Here is a 24234-nt window from a genome sequence, read left to right on the forward strand (position 1 = left end):
ATATTTCGATGGTAAACTATTTCATTGATCTAAGAATTAAATTTCTTTTTTGAATTCTAGTATTGTAATTAATTGTTTTGAAATAAAAGTGTAAAGATAATTTCTATGTAAAAAAAAAAATAATATAATTGTGCCCAATATTGAATTATTCGGTTTTGTTACACTAAATTAATATTTCTCGAGTTAGAGTAATTTTATTGCTTAAAAACAAACTCTTTGAATTCCGATAGCTAATTTAATCGTTAATAATGTTAAGAGTTAATAGGAACCTTAGTATTAAGTTGCATTTGATAATTTTAGACAAAACCATTACAAGTACACTTAGTATACTTAGGACGTTAAAATCTCGATAATCAAATCTTTGCGAGATTAGTATATTATTAAGTATTCAAATTACATTTGGGATAAATTTTGGAATTAGATTAAGTTAGAAATAGGGACTTAAGTGGATATTAGGAGTGGATATTAGGAGAGCAAGTGAAAAGATCAAAATTACCCTCACAACCTCACGAAATAACCGTCTGTCACCACCTCACATTCGGCCAATACATTTCTTTCCCACTCCAACACACAACCGCACAAGCACTCTACCTCCATTGCCAAAACCGCGGCTCCACCTCCACTTTTCTTCACAATCCAACTTCTCACCTCAGCTCCACAACACCATTTCCCTTTCGGATCAGCAGCTGGAGCAAGGTAGGAGAGCTGAAATCCGCAAGCTACACCCAGTTTTCCAGCCGCAACAACCACCACAGCTCCACCATCTGCTCAGCCAAGACAACCCCAAACCAGTCGCGAGCCTAGGGAAATAATTCTGCCCAGATTTGTTCGTGCGTGAACGGAGCATTAGCAGAGGTACTTCTTGATCTAGTTTGAGTTGATTAGAGGGTTCTGGAGCTAACTTAAAATCTTGCATGTTGATTATTAGACTTCGGATGGTAGTTACAAAAACAGCAAAAATTTTCTGATGTGCGATAGTGCTTCATCCGAGACTGATTGGAATGATGCTACCTTAGATGATCAAACTCTGTTATTCTGAGCTTGTTGTGATGTTTAATTAACTAATCACTAACTAATTAAATTGTTCAAAGCTTTGCATGGGAACTTGGAACTTTCGGATGATGAACCAAGGAACATAAGAAATTCTGTTTTGATGTAGTAATGTTGCCGTGAGCTTGAGCAGAAAATGTAAGTTTAACTTGCCTAAATGTGACCCTCTGAATTGATCCCTGTGCTTAATTAGTCAATAACTAATCAGTTAAGCTGTGCATGTAGCAATGAGATGGCCTAAACCAGAAAAATAAAAAGGAAAATTTGAAAGTGGTTCATGCATGATCACCGAGGCTCATGGGAGAATTTCTGGATTTTTGGGAAATTTGTAGTTGCTAATTGAATTCAATTTTTGAGTTAAAAATGTCAACTAGTTAGCTAAGTGTTTAAACGCTGAATTGAGTACCTAATACCATACTTAAACCAAGGAAAAATTCGAACTAAAGTAGATTGGTTGCTGGAAATTTTGGGTGATAGCCGAAGGGGTATGATCCAGAATTTCAATATCGTTGGGAAAATTGTAATTTGTTTCTGGAAATTTATTTTATTTCCTTGGATTATGGTGGCTCAGAATTTCATAAGAGATGCAAATTTCAAGATATACAATTTGTTTAGCAACGAACCAATTAGTACATATAAAGTTGGAACCAAAAACGCTAGTATACAATTGCTGGAAATTCTCTTGTGATTGCCGAATATTGAGTTGAATTATCAACTTGGATTCTGGAAATTTTCTTGAAAATATAATGGTTAAAATGCCTGGAATATGTTGTTTGGGAATCTATAAGGAATGCATGGACGGCTTGAAATAAAAACATGTTGGTGTTAAAAGAAAAAAAAAAAAGGAGTTTTTCATTAGTGGAAAATGAAACTCCAGATTTTCGGATGTCCCTGACCAGTCTCGATAAAATGTTTATATCTTGGTGTAGGAAAATCCGTTTAAGGCGCCGTCAGTGGTATTTGAAACTAGAATCATAGGCCTTTGACCTATAGAGATTTCGTATTTTTCCTCCATGTGTATCGCTGTCTGTGAATGTTTAAAGTAGACTGTTTTGCATGAATATCCTGTTTCTTTGAGAAACTAAACTTGAATTTGGATTGAGATTTTATCTTACTTGTGGTTCAAATTCTTGATTCAATTGTAGTTGGAAGTAACTAATGTCGTCAAGGGCCAATGATTGATGAAGCCCTTGGCCATTTGAATGACTTTATAAGTACCACGGTGTGATGAAAGTGAATTGCTGGAATGTCTTGGAAGCTTTACTTTTACTTTTACTTGCTTATGTTGGGTTTGCTGAGACCAAGTGCTAATGATTGATGAAGCCTTGGTTGATCATGTTAGTTTATTCGGAAATGCACTTGTTGAAATTTAAGGCTAATGATTGACGAAGTCCTAGTAATTTGTTATGTGATTTTTACCACATTTTGATTCATATTATGATTTCGAAACGGAATCGGAGCTGTGGAAGTTGTATCGACTTAGCGAACTCGAGTAACTGTGGTCAAATTAATCAAAAATATTTTTCCAGCTAGTATTATATTATAAAACTCCATATCTAGTGCTTTGCCTAAAAATTTTCCAACTCGATAATTTCCTTTAGCTCAAACTAGCCTTGATAGCTATAGTAAATAAGTTCTATAGCTTTTGAAAACTTTAAGTCTTATTTTAACTCCTTTTCTTTCCTTAAGCTTTGCACTTGGATAGTTAACTATAGGAAAAGTTCCAAAATACGAGTTTTACTAATTTTAGTGAAAAGCTTGAGAAACTTACTCGGCAAGAAACCTTATTTTTAGGTAAAATAGTTTAGTAATAATTTTGCAAAAACCATAGCTTTAAAGAAATGTTCAAAGTAACTTCCTAACGTGGATATTAAGAGATTTGTCGATTTATTTCAAGAAAGTAATACAAGTTATTTTTTTCAGGAAAAGTATCTTAATGAAAACTATAGGAAACAATCCTTCTACTTTGTCACGTATTAACCCAAGGGACTCTTGATTTCCTAAGGGAAAGTGAATTAGTAGTATGTAATTATACCTCAATGTCTATAAGCTTAAAAACGGAGTAAAAACTTATAGTTTCAATATTTGTTATTTTAGGGTATCGTGAGGAAGTGGAACTCGAATCCCAATTTGACATCTGAACTTCACTCTTGGTGAGTGTCCCTGTTTGTTCTATTCTTACATGATTAAGTGCTTCCTTGAATTTAAGTGTGATAATCGCAAAAATTGGTTTTGATCCATCGAAGTGAGCGGTGTGTACTTTACCACACTAGTCGTTCGAGTGGTGACTTGTGTAAAGCATTTTTTTTGTGAATCCAAGTGCTAGACGTAAAGTCGTTGGGTGAATCCCTCGACGAGTCAATAATAATAAATCAAGTGCTAGACGTAAAGTCGTTGGGTGAATCCCTCGACGAGTCAATAAGAGTAAATCAAGTGCTAGACGTAAAGTCGTTGGGTGAATCCCTCGACGAGTCAATAATAATAAATCAAGTGCTAGACGTAAAGTCGTTGGGTGAATCCCTCGACGAGTCAATAAGAGTAAATCAAGTGCTAGACGTAAAGTCGTTGGGTGAATCCCTCGACGAGTCAATAATAATAAATCAAGTGCTAGACGTAAAGTCGTTGGGTGAATCCCTCGACGAGTCAATAATAGTAAATCAAGTGCTAGACGTAAAGTCGTTGGGTGAATCCCTCGACGAGTCAATAAGAGTAAATCAAGTGCTAGACGTAAAGTCGTTGGGTGAATCCCTCGACGAGTCAATAATAATAATGTAAGTTCAGGACGTAACGTCGTTGGGTGAATCCCTCGACCAGTCTAAGGTACACTTGGGTATTATCGCCTTCCTATTTGTTTACTTCAGTCGAATCAATACGTGCTAATTGTTTTAATTGATTGCATGTTTTTGGGGCACCACTGAGCTTTAGCTCACCCCACGTTTAATTGTTTTCCTTGACAGGTCTTGAAGTTTGAGAAATCTGAGCAGTGCTGATTTCTTTTAATTTGTACTTGAATCTTAAGACTGCAGTTTACCGTTGTATTGTATTGTGAATTGAAAAACGTATTGGTTATTTTGGATTGCCACTTGAAGCTGGAAAATGTTTAAACCCTAATTATTATGTTTGGCTTGTATGGTTGTAATCGTGGTGTGTGACAGTATATATCCGGATTGGTACGACCTTATACCTTAGAGGTAACGCGTGAGATGTATAAGAGCCGTCGACTGGCTATCTTCTTTACTGCTATCTCTGAAGTTAATGTAGATTTAAGGATGATCCTATCTGGGAAAAGTTGTTTTGTAACAGATTAGGTTATTCTTCGGAAGGATCCGGGTTAGTGTGCGTGCGTGAGTCCTGGCGAGAGCTGGGCAGACGGCCCGCCAACCCTCTGGTTCGCCTTAGGGGGAAGTGGGGTCGTCACAGGTGGTATCAGAGCTCTTATCGAGCTCGTGCCGGGAAAGGATTCTCGGACTGTGGGGATTGGCTTGTTAAGTGTGAAACAAAAGTCGATAGTTGAGGATATTAGATATGTATGTTGGGTAGGAATCTCAAATGTAGGTAAGTTACTCTTGGGACTGGCCAGCCTGAGATGTAAATTATCCTATTGTCGGATTCTTGTACCCGAATACCAGATATTTCATTCAATGATGTATTTGCAAATTTGGAAGAATTTAGTATATTGCATTATGATGTGATTAGAGATCAAATCCAGAAAAGTAGAACCGAAAGTATCAAGTTTAGCTTTTGAAAGATAAAAGTGAAGAGCCAATAGTGAGATCTTGAAGATTAGTGCCAATTCTGTACTTAAGATGAATAATTTTACTAGTCATTCAATGGTAAATGGAATATATGCCATCTCTTACCCAAAATAATGGTTTAGACATAGAATTGAGTGAAATAGTAGTTTAGACAGGAACTATGCAGTTGTGAACAGCTTTAAACCTTGAGGAGAGTCTTTAAAACTGAGGTGAGATAAGTTGACGAATTTGCCATGTGAGGTGAGTTATCGATGACATTGTGGTTCCTTAAGTTTTACTGGAGGACTATTCGGGACTAACGTCCAAAAGGATAAAGATAACTAGTTGTTAGGTTATTAGAAAAGCCAATGTATGAAATGTTTGAGATCATTTAGAATACTTAAGAGTCATTGATGTACTTAAGTAATGATCATGTTATTCGATTTAATATTAGACGTGGTAGATCTACAATCCACTAAGGTTAAGTTGAATCTAAACTAAGGGGTTGAGCTATTAGTTATGTGGTTATAATAATTTGCGTATTATTGAATTGTTTTCTTTCGTGTTTATAAAGATTGAAGTTTGAGTTATGTATGAAAATATTGAATGTATTCGTGAATTGTTTGGCTCTTGAAGTTGTATGAAATTGGTGTGCAATGTGACTCATATTGTGTGTATGAAACTTGATGACTACACGTCTACTTTGTTATAATGTTGAAAAAAAAATAAATAAATAAATTCTCGAACCAACTCAATTCCAAACACCAATGGGTGATAAGAATATAATCAGTAGCTTAACTCATAATAATTGCGAATTCTGGATCGGAGGGCATAAAATACTAGTGGATCTAATCAGAGTGGATATAAAAGGTTATGATGTTATTATAGGAATGAATTTTTTAACTCATCATCATGCTAAGCTTGATTTCAGAGCAAAAGTGTTAGAATTTTGGATTTCCGGAGAAGCAACTTGGGAGTAAGAAGAAGAAATACAGAAAAAGTATTCCGATTTGTTTCTCAAGAAAGTGTGAATTTTGAGGACAAAATTCATTGTAAGGAGGGGAGGATGTGAGAACCCTGAAAATATACATATAAATATCAGTGCATATTTTATTTGCATTTTAATTCTTTAATAAATTTTAGCACTAAGTCCCATTGTTTTTAAATAAGTACATAGAAATAAACGTTATGTGCAAAATAAAAGAATTGTGCTAGACTACCAAACTTCTTAGTTTTGTTACATTAACTTCATATTTCGATGGTAAACTATTTCATTGATCTAAGAATTAAATTTCTTTTTTGAATTCTAGTATTGTAATTAATTGTTTTGAAATAAAAGTGTAAAGATAATTTCTATGTAAAAAAAAAAATAATATAATTGTGCCCAATATTGAATTATTCGGTTTTGTTACACTAAATTAATATTTCTCGAGTTAGAGTAATTTTATTGCTTAAAAACAAACTCTTTGAATTCCGATAGCTAATTTAATCGTTAATAATGTTAAGAGTTAATAGGAACCTTAGTATTAAGTTGCATTTGATAATTTTAGACAAAACCATTACAAGTACACTTAGTATACTTAGGACGTTAAAATCTCGATAATCAAATCTTTGCGAGATTAGTATATTATTAAGTATTCAAATTACATTTGGGATAAATTTTGGAATTAGATTAAGTTAGAAATAGGGACTTAAGTGGATATTAGGAGTGGATATTAGGAGAGCAAGTGAAAAGATCAAAATTACCCTCACAACCTCACGAAATAACCGTCTGTCACCACCTCACATTCGGCCAATACATTTCTTTCCCACTCCAACACACAACCGCACAAGCACTCTACCTCCATTGCCAAAACCGCGGCTCCACCTCCACTTTTCTTCACAATCCAACTTCTCACCTCAGCTCCACAACACCATTTCCCTTTCGGATCAGCAGCTGGAGCAAGGTAGGAGAGCTGAAATCCGCAAGCTACACCCAGTTTTCCAGCCGCAACAACCACCACAGCTCCACCATCTGCTCAGCCAAGACAACCCCAAACCAGTCGCGAGCCTAGGGAAATAATTCTGCCCAGATTTGTTCGTGCGTGAACGGAGCATTAGCAGAGGTACTTCTTGATCTAGTTTGAGTTGATTAGAGGGTTCTGGAGCTAACTTAAAATCTTGCATGTTGATTATTAGACTTCGGATGGTAGTTACAAAAACAGCAAAAATTTTCTGATGTGCGATAGTGCTTCATCCGAGACTGATTGGAATGATGCTACCTTAGATGATCAAACTCTGTTATTCTGAGCTTGTTGTGATGTTTAATTAACTAATCACTAACTAATTAAATTGTTCAAAGCTTTGCATGGGAACTTGGAACTTTCGGATGATGAACCAAGGAACATAAGAAATTCTGTTTTGATGTAGTAATGTTGCCGTGAGCTTGAGCAGAAAATGTAAGTTTAACTTGCCTAAATGTGACCCTCTGAATTGATCCCTGTGCTTAATTAGTCAATAACTAATCAGTTAAGCTGTGCATGTAGCAATGAGATGGCCTAAACCAGAAAAATAAAAAGGAAAATTTGAAAGTGGTTCATGCATGATCACCGAGGCTCATGGGAGAATTTCTGGATTTTTGGGAAATTTGTAGTTGCTAATTGAATTCAATTTTTGAGTTAAAAATGTCAACTAGTTAGCTAAGTGTTTAAACGCTGAATTGAGTACCTAATACCATACTTAAACCAAGGAAAAATTCGAACTAAAGTAGATTGGTTGCTGGAAATTTTGGGTGATAGCCGAAGGGGTATGATCCAGAATTTCAATATCGTTGGGAAAATTGTAATTTGTTTCTGGAAATTTATTTTATTTCCTTGGATTATGGTGGCTCAGAATTTCATAAGAGATGCAAATTTCAAGATATACAATTTGTTTAGCAACGAACCAATTAGTACATATAAAGTTGGAACCAAAAACGCTAGTATACAATTGCTGGAAATTCTCTTGTGATTGCCGAATATTGAGTTGAATTATCAACTTGGATTCTGGAAATTTTCTTGAAAATATAATGGTTAAAATGCCTGGAATATGTTGTTTGGGAATCTATAAGGAATGCATGGACGGCTTGAAATAAAAACATGTTGGTGTTAAAAGAAAAAAAAAAAAGGAGTTTTTCATTAGTGGAAAATGAAACTCCAGATTTTCGGAGCTCCCTCTTCTATTTGTACCATTCTGTTGGCATTTTCATTCATTTGCTCATCAGGATCCACTGGTGATTTCTCTTCAGTGGGACTCTTAACTTGTCTTTCCTCCCCATTATTCCTTTCTACCACTTCACTTGCAAATGTCACACCTGTCTCCTTGCTTGATGGCAGACTTGTTTCTGCAGAACTTTCATTTGGAAACTTTTCAGTCACTGCCTTCACAATTGTACCAGGTGGAGCTAAAGCAACTTCTTTGTAGGAAAAAAGCTTTCCAGTCGTCTGAGCACTGACCGAACTTATGGTTTGACCAGCCTTACTAACTGGATCAGTATGAGCGGGGCTAGCTGAGGCTGACTTTGGGTTAGCTGATTTTTCTGCACCAGTACTTGAAATTGCAGGATTAATTGACTTAGGACTGAAGCTAGCACTCTTTCCAAACTTCTTTAGAGCAGGAGTAGGTGTGGAAGCAGCAGCAGACTCATCAGGTGATGTCCTTGGAGATGAGAAATTGGTACTTTTACTACGGAATTTGGATACCTGAGAAGTGTTCATGAAGTTGGTGTTCAGCTTTGCGAGGCTGGGCCTCCTTGAACCAGGAGGCTTGCGGCCTATAGCTGAGCGACCCTTAGGTAAAGCTTCTTGCCAACCTTCTTCAGATATATTATCCTGTGCAAGATCATCATGATCATTTAATGTGGCTTGCTCTGCTGAAAATAAATCATGTTTTTTGTCAATGTTTTCCACATATAGCAGCTCAGATTTGTTCTCAAGATCAGATTTATTCTCTTTATCACTGGAATTCTCCACCGCAGAATGAGCTGGTGATAGCAATTCATCCTTGTTATATTTGTCTTCAACAGTCTCCCCATTTTGTCCTATTTTGGCTTTTACCTGCGTCATAATTATGATATTCATCAGAATGTAGCAGCATACATTGAAAGTACACGTAAGAACCTCAGAATTATTAAAGATTTTGACCTTTGCACGAACTTGTTTCTTTTGGGCATCCCGTACTTCGTCCGGTATTATGTAATCCAGCAAATCTGACACACTAGTACAACAAAAAAGTGGAACTATGCAATCAAGAACCATAGAATCCATAATGCAGTCACAGCAATTTTCAAATTTTAATTCTTCTATATTTGTGATGAAAAAGATGGTACCAGAATGGGATTATTTGGTTTTAGAGCCTGGCTGGGAGTGCAGTGCTTTCGCCAAAAAGGTAATTTTAGGTGATAAAAGTACTTTTGAGGTTTCTGGTGAAAATCATTCCATAAATTCAGGAGTAGTTCTTTTGGAGCTAAAAGAACTATTAGCAAAAGCTCAAATTTGGTGCTTTTAGAATAGTTTGTGTTACAAAAATAAAACATAAAATTTAATCAATTTATCCTCTATTATGAACTCAATAAAGAGATAAATACATTTTAAAAATTTAAAATTACACATTATCTAACCCAATAAACACTTATCGAAGTATGCATCCAAGTAACATGCTTAACCACTTAATAAGTGCTCTTATTAAAAGCTCTATTAAGTGAAATATTTTGTATAAGCCACCGCAACCCCAAACCGCCACTTAAAACGAGTTTTAAGTCAGCTCCTTTATGTTTTTGCCAATATAAGTGGATGCACTGAAGGTTTACCAAATACTATGTAGAACTTGAGCACACCAAACACGTTATGTAGAACTTGAGCACACCAAACAGGTTTTTGATTTCGCTAATGGAAATCCATGCCTGTTAATTATACGAATTTGAGGCACTCAAGAGATTCAAGCATTTCCATTAACCCCCATAAGGTATTAAATTTAAGAGATTACTCCAATTTAAGTATTTTCTCACAGGATAGAAAATGCAAAATGGGAATGAAAATAATAAACAGAATACCACCTTAAATGTCCTTTGCTGGAGATAGAAGCATCTGGTTTTGGGGTACCATTACGCACTGCTTCTTGCTGCTCCAGGGCCTTAGACTCAAAATATTCAAGCCATGCAGCCGCATCCTGAAGAAACATCTGATAAGATTGAAATATTTATCAACTGAAAACTATTCAGGCTTTGTTGCAAGATAATTTGTATCACCTGTGTACGAAGATCATCTGGTCCAAGTTTTGCTTGCAGTATTTGAAGAGTGGTTTGTTCATGCTGAACGCTCAATGAATATGCTTCCATCAAAGAGAGAGCAATTGCTATAGCATGATAGCTGGCTGCAGTCTGAAATAGCCACAAATGTCAGTTTTAACATGCTAAAGGAAAGCTAGAATCCATTATGCTCAATGCACAAGGCAGAGAAAAGAAGAAATATATAGAAACAGTGATCTTTTGTTTGAGGAAAGCCCTTGTTTAAATTTTTGCAAAGATCTGCTTACTTTTGTAAATCAGATACACAGAAAATTAGTTTTGAGTAGATTTGCACAAACAACATATCCACAACCAACCAACATTTACAACTACATTTGGTCAGACCAAATGACACCAAAACAACAACAATAATAATAACAGATGATGATGCAAAATAACTGACAGATTGACAGCACTGAACCAAACCCACATAGTTTGATCAATTTTTTCATGAGGTTAGGTGTTTTCGTGGACACGTGCATATGTCCACAAGAGCAGTCATTCAAGAGGGAGAGAAGTTTAAGATTCCATTATAATTTTTGCCAAACATAATTTGAATCTCTGGTAATTTTCCCAAAAACCATGACTATGCACTAAGAATGGTTCTTCTAGAAAATAGCAAGACATCTGCTGGAATATATAGCGGAGTTTACATATACATACACACACACACACACACAAATATGTATGTATATATGTATTTGTGTGTGTATGTATGTAAGGGTCTTGTATTCTTTGCAGCTAAAATTCAGTATTTTATGTTATCTCCCCTTCTTTATGCCTCCCTCTGAGAGAGAGAGAGAGAGAGAGAGAGAGAGAGACCTGGATATGATCAGCTCCAAGAAGTCTTTGGTTGCACTTAAGAGCCTCATGGAGGTATCTAAGAGCAACGTGGACATTGCCCAAACCTTCTTCCATCATTGCAACATTAATGTAGGTGGCAGCCGTATTTGGATGAGATGGTCCACAAGTTAGATGCAAGAGATACAATGCACGATTGACATACCTATGGGAAACAGACAAATATTATTCAATGAAAAACAACCAAGATCATATAAACATCTGTGCCTCAACATCTCAAGACTCAAGAGATAGTCCTTTAGCACCATGGGGATTTGCCTTGTACATGACTTGGTATTAGTCCGTCTTAATACTCAAAGAACTCTTTCACTCCTATTTTTAATAAAAGTAAGTAGATGTCATGTTCGATTTAGCAAGTTTAAGTCTTCCACTCAACCAGATTATCAACATAAATATGTCAGAATTTTGTTAAGCATATTTTATATAGTCAAGAACTTGTTACAAATCAACAGCTCATGCACAATTCTTTTACTGCACATTATTTTTTTGAACTTACCAGTCAAAGGCCAAAAGATTAGCAAAAGTTGGAATTTTTTCCAGGCCCAAAAGGTTGCAGCTTATTTAGATTATAGTTAGTGCCAACTAGATAAGATTCTAAAGCCAAATGGATGATAGTGTACTAAAAATATGATTATGACTATGACCTGTTTTCCTTGACTGTAACCAGCTCACTGCAAAGATTTTGCATTGATGGCAATCAACTACAGCATCTTACAGAAAGAATATTGAACCATAAGTAAAGCAAATAAACTGCCAGAGCCACCTCTTAATAACATTTCAAAGTAGTTAAGTTTCCAGGACCTTTAAGTAGAATCACAAACAATGGGAAACTGGACTACAGTTCAAGAGCAGATCAGAATATAATACATACATATAACATGCTATGCAGAACTGTCAGCCTGGAGCAATGACAAAAAATAGTTTGGCACAGATCACCTAGAAATTAAACCCATGAAAGCAGTAACAAGGAATTAAATGGTCAGATAAAAGCAAGTAAAAGGAACTATGGGAATAAGAGATGCAACTATTGTTGCAATATGATGTTCATGCTACCAAACAACTAAAATTGTTCTATGTTCTCCACAGCAGGACCAAAAACATACATATTCTTTGAGCCGTCAAGACAAATTTGTGCTTGGTCCTCTAGAAACAAGTGGTGGCCATGCAGGCTACCTGATAGAATTTTCAGTAATATAGTAATTTTCACGTTGTTGATACATTTAAAAATTTTTTCCATGTATTAGAACAAGTAAAGATGTTTAGCTTAAAATAACATATGTAAGTTCATTGAGAAAGTCAACTGATTCCTTAACCAATTCTCATCACTTGTACCGTTTTTGTCATTAATACATTCCTATCCTCTACTCTGAAAAAATCCAGAAAAAATTACTTTACTTTCCAGCAAAACTAAAGCGAAAGGATTTCTGAATTTCCTCTTTAAGGGACAAGTTAGGTGAAATAGCTGCAGATTAAGCAATGTACCTTATCGGTAATTTTGTAGTAAAGGTGACTGTTTTCTAAGTAGGCAACAAAAGCAACAAGAACAATCAACATTTCAATAAGAATCTATCTAGGTGAAAATTCTTTCAAATTTAAATGTATTTGACCTACTTTAAGGCTAACTCAGTATGCTGGAGCCGATAGTAAAAGACAGCCAAGTCTCCGTAACTTTTCATTGTGTCTGGATGATCAAGTCCAAGCTCCCTCTCATTTATATCCAAAGCTTTTTGCTGGTAAATTGTAGCCTGAATGGTAGAAAAATGGTAAAAGATGACAACAGAGTTAAAAAGTTAGTATGTGTTTAATAGCATGATAAGTAGAGAAAAGTATTTTGACAGTATCATGAGTTCTCACGTCATACTAGGTAAATCAGAAGTATATTTGGTAAAAACCATGTATTTACATTTTAAGATGTCAAAGTACGGGTTGAAAATAGAAATATGTCATTGAAACTTTACATCAATACCAGCAATGCTGGCCCTAACCGTGCAACTCCATTGGTTCTTCTACAAATATTTACTTAGACATGGATTTATGCATCACTGCATTTTCTACTTTCTTTCAAATGCTCAAGAAATTAAAATATCATATAACAATTAAAGGTCCCAAAGATCTCCAAGAACCGAAAGAAAAGAAGAACCAATATTTTACACCCTTCTAAGTGAGAAGCAACATATAAAGCATAAGCATGGTATGTGTTTCCTCCAATTTATCTTTACTACATTGAGTGAATGACTACAGAAAGTCACAAACTAATAGACATTCCTCTAAAATGTGTAATAGTTTCTAAAGGTTTGGGATCTGATAACCTGAGAATTGTTGAAGAAGAAATGCATGAAGGAGCTAGGGCAGTAGCCTTCACATCGTCTAAAGATTTACCATTTTTTTTAATGACCAAATTAAGATATTCTACCATAAAAGTTATTTGCAGTGGAGAACACTGGTTCACCTTCTCTTGCGATAAGGCTACATGATCAATTTCTCGTTTAATCTAATACAAGCAAAACTGTATTTCATTGTGTTTATTATAAACAAGTATTTATATAAACCAGTCCAATTTACTCTTTGTTGACCAGCTCAACAAACCAATTAATTCAATTTCGAATACTCACAGCAAGGAATGATATGCTCCATTTTTTCTGTGAATAGTTTCTTCTTGATATTTCAGTGTAAGCTGCACTCTATATCCATCCAAAGGATTTGCCAATTGATCATGGGTTCCAGTATTACATTCATACCTGATTAAAATCTCCAGTATGGTAGAGAACCACAGCAAGAAGACTATATGCTCCGGCTGTCATTCTATGGTAAGGTCCACAAACTGATACAAGTTTGGAGAGTGCCTGCAGAGTACAGAATGGAGATTAGCATCGTCAACAATTCAATCTAGTCAAAATAGATCCTTGAGTTGCCAGGGAGATGGAAGTTTGTGTTACCTTAGTTCCATAATTGACAGCATCCTCCAATTTACCCTTGTCCAAGGACGTTTTTGACGATTCCAACAAAGTACGCCCATCAGCAGACGAACACACAACATGCTGTAGGGAAATTTAAATGTTGTAATTAAAAATTATTCAAAATCAACTTTCACTTGAATTGTAGAGTTTTATACCTTATATACAGGTATCATGCTTATAATGTCTGTCTTCTTAAAAGGGCAAGATGAATCCATATCATAGTCCCTGGGAACAAGCTCTAGTCCAACCTGAGAAAAGATGACATCTTTTTATATAACTGTGGAAGATTATGACATCTTTTCTTAGTTTGAGAAGTAACATACTTTATGGCAAAGCCCACGAAGAATCAAAAACTTTCTGAGATCATGGCTGTTTTCGTCCTTCCATTTCCACCCAAATCTATTTAAAAGAAAAGTTTTCACCCACTTCCACTTCAATGTATCATCATCAGTAATTTCTGAATCAGCATTTCCTCTAGATGCTGTTCCTAACAATACATTTAAACATGATGCAATTGATGAGGCCAAGTCTCCAGCATTATCTACTGCTGCTACAACAGCATGCAATACATGTTTGTAAGCTCGAACAACCATCTCATGTATACAGAGTGATTGTACATGAGGAAGCTTGTCTGCAAGTTCAACCTGGCATGACAGCACAAAAAATAAATTTTCAAGATTTATTGTTTCTTTGGTTGTTAATAAAGAATATAGAATCTTAAGTTGGACATATTCATGTTTGATTACTCATTGAAGTGTGAAAATGGTGTTCATCCATATAATTTAAGATATAAAGGTAGTAAAAGAAATTCATCTAACAAAAATAAACACATAGAATTTTTCATCAATGACAGTGAACTTTTATCAAAGTCAATCATCTAACAGTTACAGGATTTAAACTTACTTCTGCTGATATATTTATGTATCAGAACAAATCATCTTAAAATCAACTCATATTTTTCATAAAGATAGTTCAGCTACCTGAGTGTAAAAATTCTAGAAATACCATATGGAAACAGCATTTCGCATTTCAAAATGCCTGAATAATGCAGAATAGCCCTCCCATGAGTAGATATAAATTATTACAGAATTTTAATGATCATTCCAAAATTTACACCTCGAACTTTTGTAAAAATTTAGCATCACTAATTTTGGTGTTTCGGTTTCAAGAATGCTAGATGCAGATGTTTCCAAAGTACAAGCTTCTGCAAGATCACAGCTAGTTGTCATTTACAATAATATTACTATCTTAATGATGTGCTCTAACTTTCTGGCTTATTGCCTTGATAAAAGCCTGCTCACTTTATCACAGATTCACTAGTCATAAGATTCATCTATGATTTTCATATATTCAGTGATGCAATAGGTGTCAGAAGATGGAAAAGCATAAATGAATTGAACTATTACCACGCATCCTAAGGAGAACATTTGCAAACCCCTTGTATGCATGAAATCAGTTAACGTCCTTCCGTCAACTGGTGAAAGTTCAAGGGAGCCAAAATCAGCCACCTGTCAGTTTGGTAAAATCAATACTTGATGCTCTTTATCATTTCAATGAAACCAATAGTTGCTGGTCTTAAACTCCATTAATTGAGATTTCAAAGCATTAATAAGCTCCTATATAAAGAACGTAGCAAGATGTATAACACACCAGTTTTGGAAGTGCAGTATCAGCATAGTATTTGTGTGCCATCTCAATCAACTCGCTGGGCGACTGCCAACATGAATGAAACCAAAGCAATCAAGTTTTAAGAAGACTAAACCTCTTGGAGCACATACATCATTTTCCCGATGGTTAGACCATTAAAATTTCTGAAGAGTTGTCTATCACATATCACAGACAAAGTTAAACGCAATGCAAAAATACTCTTGCAGGTGTTAGTTAGTACATGAATCACAGAAAATAATACAAAATCAATGCAACTATGTCTTCCTTTATAGAGCAGTTAGATAACCTTTAGGTGAAGACCAGTCTCTGACTCTTTAAGGCGCAAATATGATGCTTCAGAAAGCAATTCTTTCCACATCGTTTCTTTTGCCTCATCTAACGTTGCTAGCTCTTTCTTTCCCGCACCAAAACCATCATTTGCAACCTCTTTTCTTTGCTCAGATTTTGAGGCTCGGTCATCCGATTTTTTCTTAATATCCTTGAGCAGTCCACCACTTTTTCCAAGCCCCTTTACAGCTGGCTCAGCTTTAGCTTTTTCACCTTTTTTAGAGTCAGTTTTACCTGAATCTTCATTTTGTAAATGTTGCACCCAACAGGCTCCCAGCTCCCATCTAACTGGTTTTGGTTTTGCTTGTTTAGTATCCTCTCCTTGCAACCTCAACAAACTTTCACCTAACACCTTTCTTACCAATGACCTAGAAGTGCGCAAATCTTCAAGATCTGTAATATTTGATCTTTGAACTGGGCTGGATGTCTGGGATGTCGATGTCTTGTGCAATAGCATTCTCAAGCTGAGATGAGATGACCAGACACTGGTTACTGACAGTATCATTACTATGAAAGAAAAATGTAATATTAGCTACAGTAGTTGCAATGAAGCAGTGGTAGATCCACAATTTTGCAACTTGGCTGGGGGGAAGAGCTGGCAAATTTGAAGATAGAAATGTTGTATATAAGTTTATCTTACAACAATGGTTGCAAGAGGGAAATGACTGAATCAAATGAAGTAATTTTTTCCCCCTAGGGACAGAAATAAAAGTGTATAAAAATTGCAACAATGGTATAATGCTACATAGGGTTAAAAACAAGAAAATAATCCTTCAAGGACAAGGTAATAACGCCAAAAAAAAGTATTAAAAAAGTATATTTGAAGACTTCTTTTTTTTAAGGCCTCAAATGTTTCTGAGAAAAAGTCAGGGGACCGGGAGTGAAAAACTTAAACAAAATTTCAAGATCTTGTATAAAAAGGATCTATATAAAGACCACCCTGCTGCTCTACCCCTGCCTACATCAATCCATTGTGAAATATACATACAACATATGCAACTAGAAAGTGGCATGCTTGATGCATGTAGTTGTGCCATGAAATCTCATAGTTAAGCAAGTGCCCAATATCTCCTAAGTTTTCCGTATGCTAACTATTAAGAAGGAAGGTTGTTGCTCTCATTAGGAGTAGAATTGATATTTTACAACAATTTTTGCATTGTGAGAGTTATGCAAAAGTTTGGTATATATCTATTTTCAAGTGAGGATTCAATGACAGCATTATGAATGGCCATTTTGAACCAAGAAAGCATACGATTTCAAACATCATAGGAACCATATACTAATGTAAAGGCAGGAAAATTCTCAAATCTTGAAGCCAAATGAGAACTGACCTATTCACGTTCAAGGCATTTGCGCCTCCCTCAGGCTGGTCGTCAATTTCAATGTCCTGGGAAACTAAACTATCATTCTGATTTGTTTCAGCTACTACTTTGACAATGGCTGTATAGCCAGAGTGTTTAACAACCACAACACCCAGGGTAGAAGTATCCTGCAAGAAAACAATATGTGTGAATAATGAAAATATATTTTTTTTCCTCAGAAAATGTCAAGAACAGGAATGACATCTGGAAAAATTTAAGAAAATGAAGAACAGAACGTATTGCTAAACTGACATGGACAGTTGCACTTTCATCTGCAGTTATGCCTTTAAGTAAATTTCGCTTAGTAATTTCCTCTTGTGACATTCCAAGAACTCGACTGCCATCAGTCTTGCAATCCAACTTCATACTTGCATCAGCCACATCCATTGTCACCCCAATGAGTAAATCTCCAAGTTTCTCTTCATATTTGATGGAACTAGAACCAGTTGTTGAGTGCTTGTTATTTTCCACTAAATTCTTTATTGCTGCAACAGCTTTAAAGACTGAAACGTCGATGAATAAACTGTGAAGTAGAAAGGCTTTCCTATCTCGAGTTTGCCTTTCCTCTGTCGTCTTACATGGCATTGCTGCCAAAATTGCAAATTCTTTTGCCCACTGCCTATTATCATGCTTCCCATCTCTTCCTTGTCCACCTCCATTTCCTCCCCAATTTTCATCTTCAACAGGCAATGGTGGAAATGCCAACGGCTGCTCAGCAACAAAAGGTGGTACAACCCATGTATTCGCTCGAAAACCATAAGGAAGATTCCCAAACTGAAAAGAACAACTGAAGTTTACAACAAATTGTTGTTCTATATGTTTTCCATCCCAAATATTTGGATCAAGACAGAATGACGTACAAGAAATACTTACTTTATTGTGCTCAGTGAAAGCTTTCAGCAGAGCTTTATATGCCTGATAACCACAAGATAAAGTTGAAAAAATAAGTGATCATGCTTACTGAAAGCATGAAAGGAAATAACAGTTAGGGACTCAAAGCAAGTAACATGGATCATGGCCAAGACAAATCCAAAGTTATGAGCTTGTGCCTCAAGATTGTTTACACAAAACATCTTGTCTTTACGAAGGTGATAGACATTAAACAGTACTACTAAATTTGCTCTTTTTCTCCGTTTTTTCATAATTTTTCTCTTTTTAAAAGTTGCGAAGTTAGTAACTATAAAGTTTAAGCATAAAAGACTCTAATCTCTTTTTATTTCCTTTTTCTTTTAACCTCATATGTTGGTATTAGTAAAGTGTAACCTGTAAACAAAACTAATTTACTGGTGAAATGCCTAGCTCATCGCGCAAAGTATAATGTAAACATAGTGGATCTATTTTTAGCAAAAATAGCCCATTGGTCAAGAAATCAATAAGGTAAAATGGTATCGGAAATCCTGATACTTACAGCATCAAAAGCTCTGCTTAATTGCTGGAGTAATCCAACCAAAGAGTGGCTCAGAAGAATTCTTCTTCCAGCTGGATAAAACCCTTTCTCACAAACAACAATTGTTGTTGGCTTTCCACTGCAAACCCTAACCTGTAACAAATTTAAACATACAATTCAATCAAATACCTATAAATAATTACATAAAGAAAAAACAAAAAAGAAGAATTTATCATAGTTACATCAATTTGGAAGAAATCATCTTCCAATTTATCCTCCAGAAATGGTCGATTTGATCTCCTAATATCTGCAAAAATATATTTGTTCAAAAGATGACAATTAATACGAGATAACATACAAATTTTGGACAAAAAATAGCAATAAATGATTTTAAAATAAAAAACTTACATTGGATGGGAGGAGTGAGATGAGAGAAGGAGAAAAAGTCGTAGAACTGCCCGAGCCGCGGCGGAGGACACATCATAGCTGCTGCAGCATCGCCATTATTCTCCGCCAAGCCTCCGTCGGCGGGAATAATCTCAGGCTTCGGTTTCTGGGAATGAGCAACGGTGCCGGACTTCTTGTCGGAGAGTTTGGGCTTAGAAGTCGGGTCGGAAATGACATTTTCCGGGCCGGGTTCGGACTCTGAAGAGCCGGAATCCTTATGACCCGTATCCTTTGAACCGGGTTTACTGTTCGGTTTCGGCGAAGAAGATGAACCGCCAAACGATGTCGTGCAAGCGACAATGTCGAGTAGTCGTCGAATATGGCCCACGGCTTGGCTTTCAGTATAGTCCTCTGCAAAATTTATTAGACAATGGCCCCTATATTTTGTGATAATCGACCATAGCCACAATACTCTTGATGAAAAATAATTTATGTCCTACCATTCTAATGTTTTTCAGTATTTTCAAGGATCACTAGATTATAGGTCTAATAATTATCCACGAGATAAGTTTTATAAAGCGTTCTAGACCTTCCAAATCATAAAAATAAATGTTTTTCTAGAAGTGTCGTATTGTAAGAAATTTGTATAGTTTGACTATTGCATAAGGGGATAAAAATTAATCAAATTAATGTATCTAAATCTTATTTTGCATAATTCACAATCCAAACACAAATTTATTGAGTTTATAGAAACAAGACTTAAGACTAGAGAACATCTTTTTCATTTGACAATGAGATGGTATGTCTTAATTCAAGTTGATATCTAATCTCAAAATAGAAGAAATAATTACTCAATTTGAACGATGCAATGTGTTTTGTTAAAGAAAAGAAACATTTTGAAAATGTAAAAATTATAATACCTTCAACAATGGTGAGATGGCACGGTTTGAGAGAGGTGATTTCGACGGAATCCTTCAACAGTGGGCCTTTTACCTGCTTGGAGGTGCAAATCGTTGGTTAGGATTTTTTTTTTTAAAAAAAAAAACTATTAATTAGTTAACTAATTAAAAAACAATAGAATTTTGGTGGAATATTCCCACATGATATTTTATCGTGGAAATTTTTTTTATTATTACTTCTAAAAAACTTGAAGAAGTGTTGGAAAATATTAGCTTCAAAATATTTCTCATATTTTACAAATTAAAGTAAGACATTCAATTATTACTTGAAGAGCGCAAAACATTATCCATTCTCTTAACACGATTCTTTTTTTCAATTTCTGCAAGATTACTATGCATTCAAAAACACAAAATGCGATTTTCCCGGATGATGCATCCTCCTCATACTTACTTGTAAGAAGATTTTGAAAATGATGGTTTCCATAATCATGGTCCCAAGTTCCTCTTCCTAGCGGGTCGGACACAACTGATCCTTTTGGTAAGTTGGCAAATGATTTTGCACAGCTAGAGTTTTAATATCACAACAATAATATATTTATATTAATTGTCAAAGCTAGCATTTCGGATCAATCTTTTTAGCCTTTTCTTTTTCTTGTAAGTGGGAGAGGGATGGGTTAGATGGTACGAAAGAAAGGAAAGAGTGTAAGGGAGAAATTTCGCATTCTACGCCCACACAATTGACACTAATATTAGGACTGCGACACTGTCTTAGTATCCCCACAAAGTTTTGGTAACTTTGAAGCTACCTCTCCCAGTTTTGTCCAATACCAGAGATACAACGACAAGACATGCAATCTTCTTAGATGGGACCAAATCTTGGATTGTGATTAATCGAGTACCTCAACTTCAATGACATGAATGCTATAACTAACTCCTGAGCTTCATCAATGCAAAATCGGCATCACGTACCCTTTTTCATTTTCATTCCGGTGCAGGAAGATGATAGATGAAAGGTCGTGTCTTATCTTATGTTTAGAGTCCATCAATTCTTAGTGTAAAATGTAATAAGATAACGTAGCACGAAGAATGGAGAATGCTGTACGAAGGTGAGAGCACTGACCTCGTGAGACATGGAGTAATTGGTTAGATGGCAGGTCTGAACATGGACAGCTAAAAGCTTTCTCACATCCAAAATCTTGTCCGTCGATATTCCCTGCGGTAAAATGTCCTCCAATTGGTGCACTTTGGTGGTGTTAGCAGAATTGGCAGAAGGCCAGAACATGCACTTACCTTAAGTGTCACCTGTGAATCCTCAGGTGTATCTACTGTTAATTCTATAACTGTAGGCATTACTGCAAGAAACCCCAAAACAGATGTAATTAATCAAGACTGAACTAACTAATTGGAAGACCAAAAAACTGAGGGTTGTTTAACACACACGCACGTATGAAGAGCTTTCGACCAATAACATGACAATAGGTAATTATAGCGCCACAAAAAAAAATTAAAGGGAACTAAACTTGATGTAAAATCTGTGCAATGTTGTGGGAAATTGAGAAGTTTTGGCTCAAAAAAATGTTTTGTACTTGATGCAATTGTTATGATAATATGAATACTGTTCTGTCATCATGGTAATGTGAAAGCAGAAATGTTAAACCAATGCTTCTCGCCTAAAAGACAAACACTAGTGGGACCAAACAAAAGCATAGTTGGAGAAGGAAATTAGTGAAGGAAATAATAATATAAGATGAGCAGAATCGCAAACCTTTCTCTTCTTTCTTCTTCTTCTCTCCTTTAGCTTTGTGGGGTTTAGCTTTTCCAGTTTTAGGAGCCATTTTCTTCTTGAAACGATTGGGTTGTAGATAACTTTTGCTAGTTTACAACAATACTATAACCAGCTTCACTTAACTAAACAATCAATTGTTCTTATATTACAATTCAAAATGCACTGTAACCCCTTCTGCTGTTATTAGATGATGACTCCTATCAGTGCTAAATGCGCATAAAACAGACTATCTAATGCTCAACTTTTCTGGGCTAAGCTAAATAGTTGAATTCAAGTGAAGAACGATAAGAAACGGAGTAAAACGCAAACTTTGGATAGTGAAGAAAAATGCTTCAGAAGTTTCAAGTTCAGCTAGTTTAAGTGGTGCAAAGTGCAGGTTGGAATTGCTATTGTATACAGTTTTTTGAAGTGGAAGCACACTTTGTTCGAGAAAAGGGGCATAATAAAGGAAGATACAGAGGGGATGATAAATGTAGCGAAGTAAGGGGGTCCAAGAAGAGAGGAAGGTAAAGAGGGAAAACTAGCTCTCCTACTCGTGTTTTTTTTTTTTGAGTTTTGAGAGGAGCACAAGATAAAAGAAATGAGAAATAGAAAGAGAGGAGAGTTAGAGGCGGATAGGATAAGGTGACCCAAAACCATGGCACTTGTGTTTGTCACAAGCAGTGGAATGTAAGGTTGGCAATTTAAGGCCTCTCATTTCACTAACTGATCATCTACACGTCTCTCTCTGCAATTTTTTGTGCCTTTGTCATTGGAAGATTGGGTGCTAGAAGCAGCTGAAGTAATTCAAGAGACTTATCTTCGTTTCATTTGACCGTTTTCTCTCATTGAGAGGTTTTCATTTTTGGCCTGATTTGACCGGCAATAGTTCGATTAATTTGGCCGATTGATTTTATGCGCTTAAGTTCGTGCCACGTTCACTTCTATGTTTGTTAGTAGATGTTTGGCCAAAGTCCAAATTATAGACGATCTCCTCCTTGTAGTTATACGAAAATTTGAAGCTGTTCCTCGGACAAATGGCATGGAGACTATTGGATTTTTGTATTCTAACAATGTCTTCTTGTGGCTAGTTAAACTCAAAGAGGATCTAGACCTTGCATTTGTTGAACTGTTTCAAGAATCAATCCTGAGTTCATGCTTGAAATTGCAGGAGCAAATTCTATGTCAACACTGAGAAAAGTCAAGAAATTGAACTGTTTACTATAATTTCCTTTTTGATATCTTGTTGGACATTGAAAAAAAAAATCGATTGGACCGGCAAACTAGCGAGTTTGTCTTTGTTCCTCCAGCACTGCACTTGTCTCTGTGTGAATTCTGAAGACAGATTTCATGCACGTTACTTGTCTCTCCAGCAAGCTTCAGAATAGAGTGACTATTAATCAAAACTTCGTGTGAAAGACCGATCATCAATCTTCTGATTTCTTGGAAAGCAAAAATATGAGAAAGAAGCAAAATGGAACGACAACAAAATCAGCAGCCTTCAGCAAATCCTCATTCTCTTTTGAGACAACTCCAATTCTTGACCAATCTCCACTAATTAAGATAGCTGAAAGGACCAGCAGACATGATTTTCTATTAATAGGTATGATCATGTATATTCCGCTACATAATATACCCAGCATCGATGAATCCCAATGAAAAAACTGCAACAGCAGACTCTGCAAGAAATGCGTTTGAAACTTTGAGTTGAAAATTCGGTTGTTTCAAGTTCTTGAATTCTCAGACAAATCTGTTTTCTTGGCCAATGGGACTGCGGCAGGTTTTGTGAGAGTTAGATTTAGCGGGGACAAAAAGATAACTTGCCACTACAATAAGTGGCACTCTGCAGCGTCAGCATTTTGTTTTCATTTAGAACCTGAGAGTTCTAAACCCTCGTTATCTATTACCATATCAAAATGAGTGGCTGGCATTGAATCTTGAAATTCATGTCATCGTACCGAAAGATAAAAGAAAAGGAGTTAGCAAAACCATGGCCAGAAGTCAATTTAGTTACTTATCCAACTACGACTGTTGTAGCTTTAACCACAGGTTATACTTATAGGGAGGTAGAAAACAACAACACGGTCCTACCAAAAAAAAAAAAAAAAACAACACGGCACTGGTCAAGTAGTTTTAGCTAATCTTTAAGATTAAATTGGATTTTATCTCCTATTACTGTTTAGCTTGTGTTTGACCATTGAGTACGATTTTGACTTTCAAGTGGATATAACTACAGTTTATACAAAGTATTAAATGATGTTCGAAATTAGAGGAAGAGAAAAAAAAAAAAGAGAGAGAGAGAGGAAGTGAAGGGGTATATGCTTTCGGTAGATTCAATTATATAGCTATGAGAATATCAAAAAAGCACACATTTTGATTTAGTATTAAAAATAGGGTTGAAAAATGAATAAACTTTCTCGATACTCGAATCGAGTTCAAATTAATAAAAGGGATAATTTCAGAAACCTCCCCTGAGGTTTCTGACACTTTCACTGACATCCCCTGAGGTTCTCAAAATTTCACTTACCTCCCTTGC

General features: G+C 35.8%; 1 protein-coding gene and 1 long non-coding RNA gene across 2 annotated transcripts; one reads left to right on the forward strand and one right to left on the reverse strand.

Annotated features, from left to right (window-relative positions):
* The first annotated feature begins 205 nt into the window (after window positions 1-205).
* On the forward strand, window positions 206-4167 carry LOC140009518 (uncharacterized). Its single transcript, XR_011816939.1, has 3 exons — window positions 206-855; window positions 3148-3203; window positions 4008-4167. It is a non-coding gene; the product is annotated as an uncharacterized lncRNA (long non-coding RNA).
* Window positions 4168-7939: 3772 nt separating this feature from the next.
* Window positions 7940-22335, reverse strand: LOC140009732 (protein REDUCED CHLOROPLAST COVERAGE 2-like). The gene is made up of 23 exons (XM_072056017.1): window positions 21699-22335; window positions 21224-21285; window positions 21054-21146; window positions 19955-20027; window positions 19056-19445; window positions 18890-18954; window positions 18669-18800; window positions 18134-18175; window positions 17513-18034; window positions 17231-17388; window positions 15859-16363; window positions 15555-15617; window positions 15311-15412; window positions 14228-14548; window positions 14060-14152; window positions 13884-13985; window positions 13686-13790; window positions 12559-12692; window positions 10909-11092; window positions 10048-10179; window positions 9856-9980; window positions 8945-9017; window positions 7940-8857 (listed from the first exon to the last, which is right to left on the reverse strand). The coding sequence occupies exons 1-23, from the start codon at window positions 21766-21768 to the stop codon at window positions 7940-7942; spliced, it is 4464 nt and encodes a 1487-aa protein (XP_071912118.1). The 5' UTR covers window positions 21769-22335.
* Between the last annotated feature and the right edge of the window lie 1899 nt (window positions 22336-24234).

This window comes from Coffea arabica, chromosome 6e (assembly GCF_036785885.1).
Source record: "Coffea arabica cultivar ET-39 chromosome 6e, Coffea Arabica ET-39 HiFi, whole genome shotgun sequence".
Taxonomy (NCBI): Eukaryota; Viridiplantae; Streptophyta; class Magnoliopsida; order Gentianales; family Rubiaceae; genus Coffea; species Coffea arabica.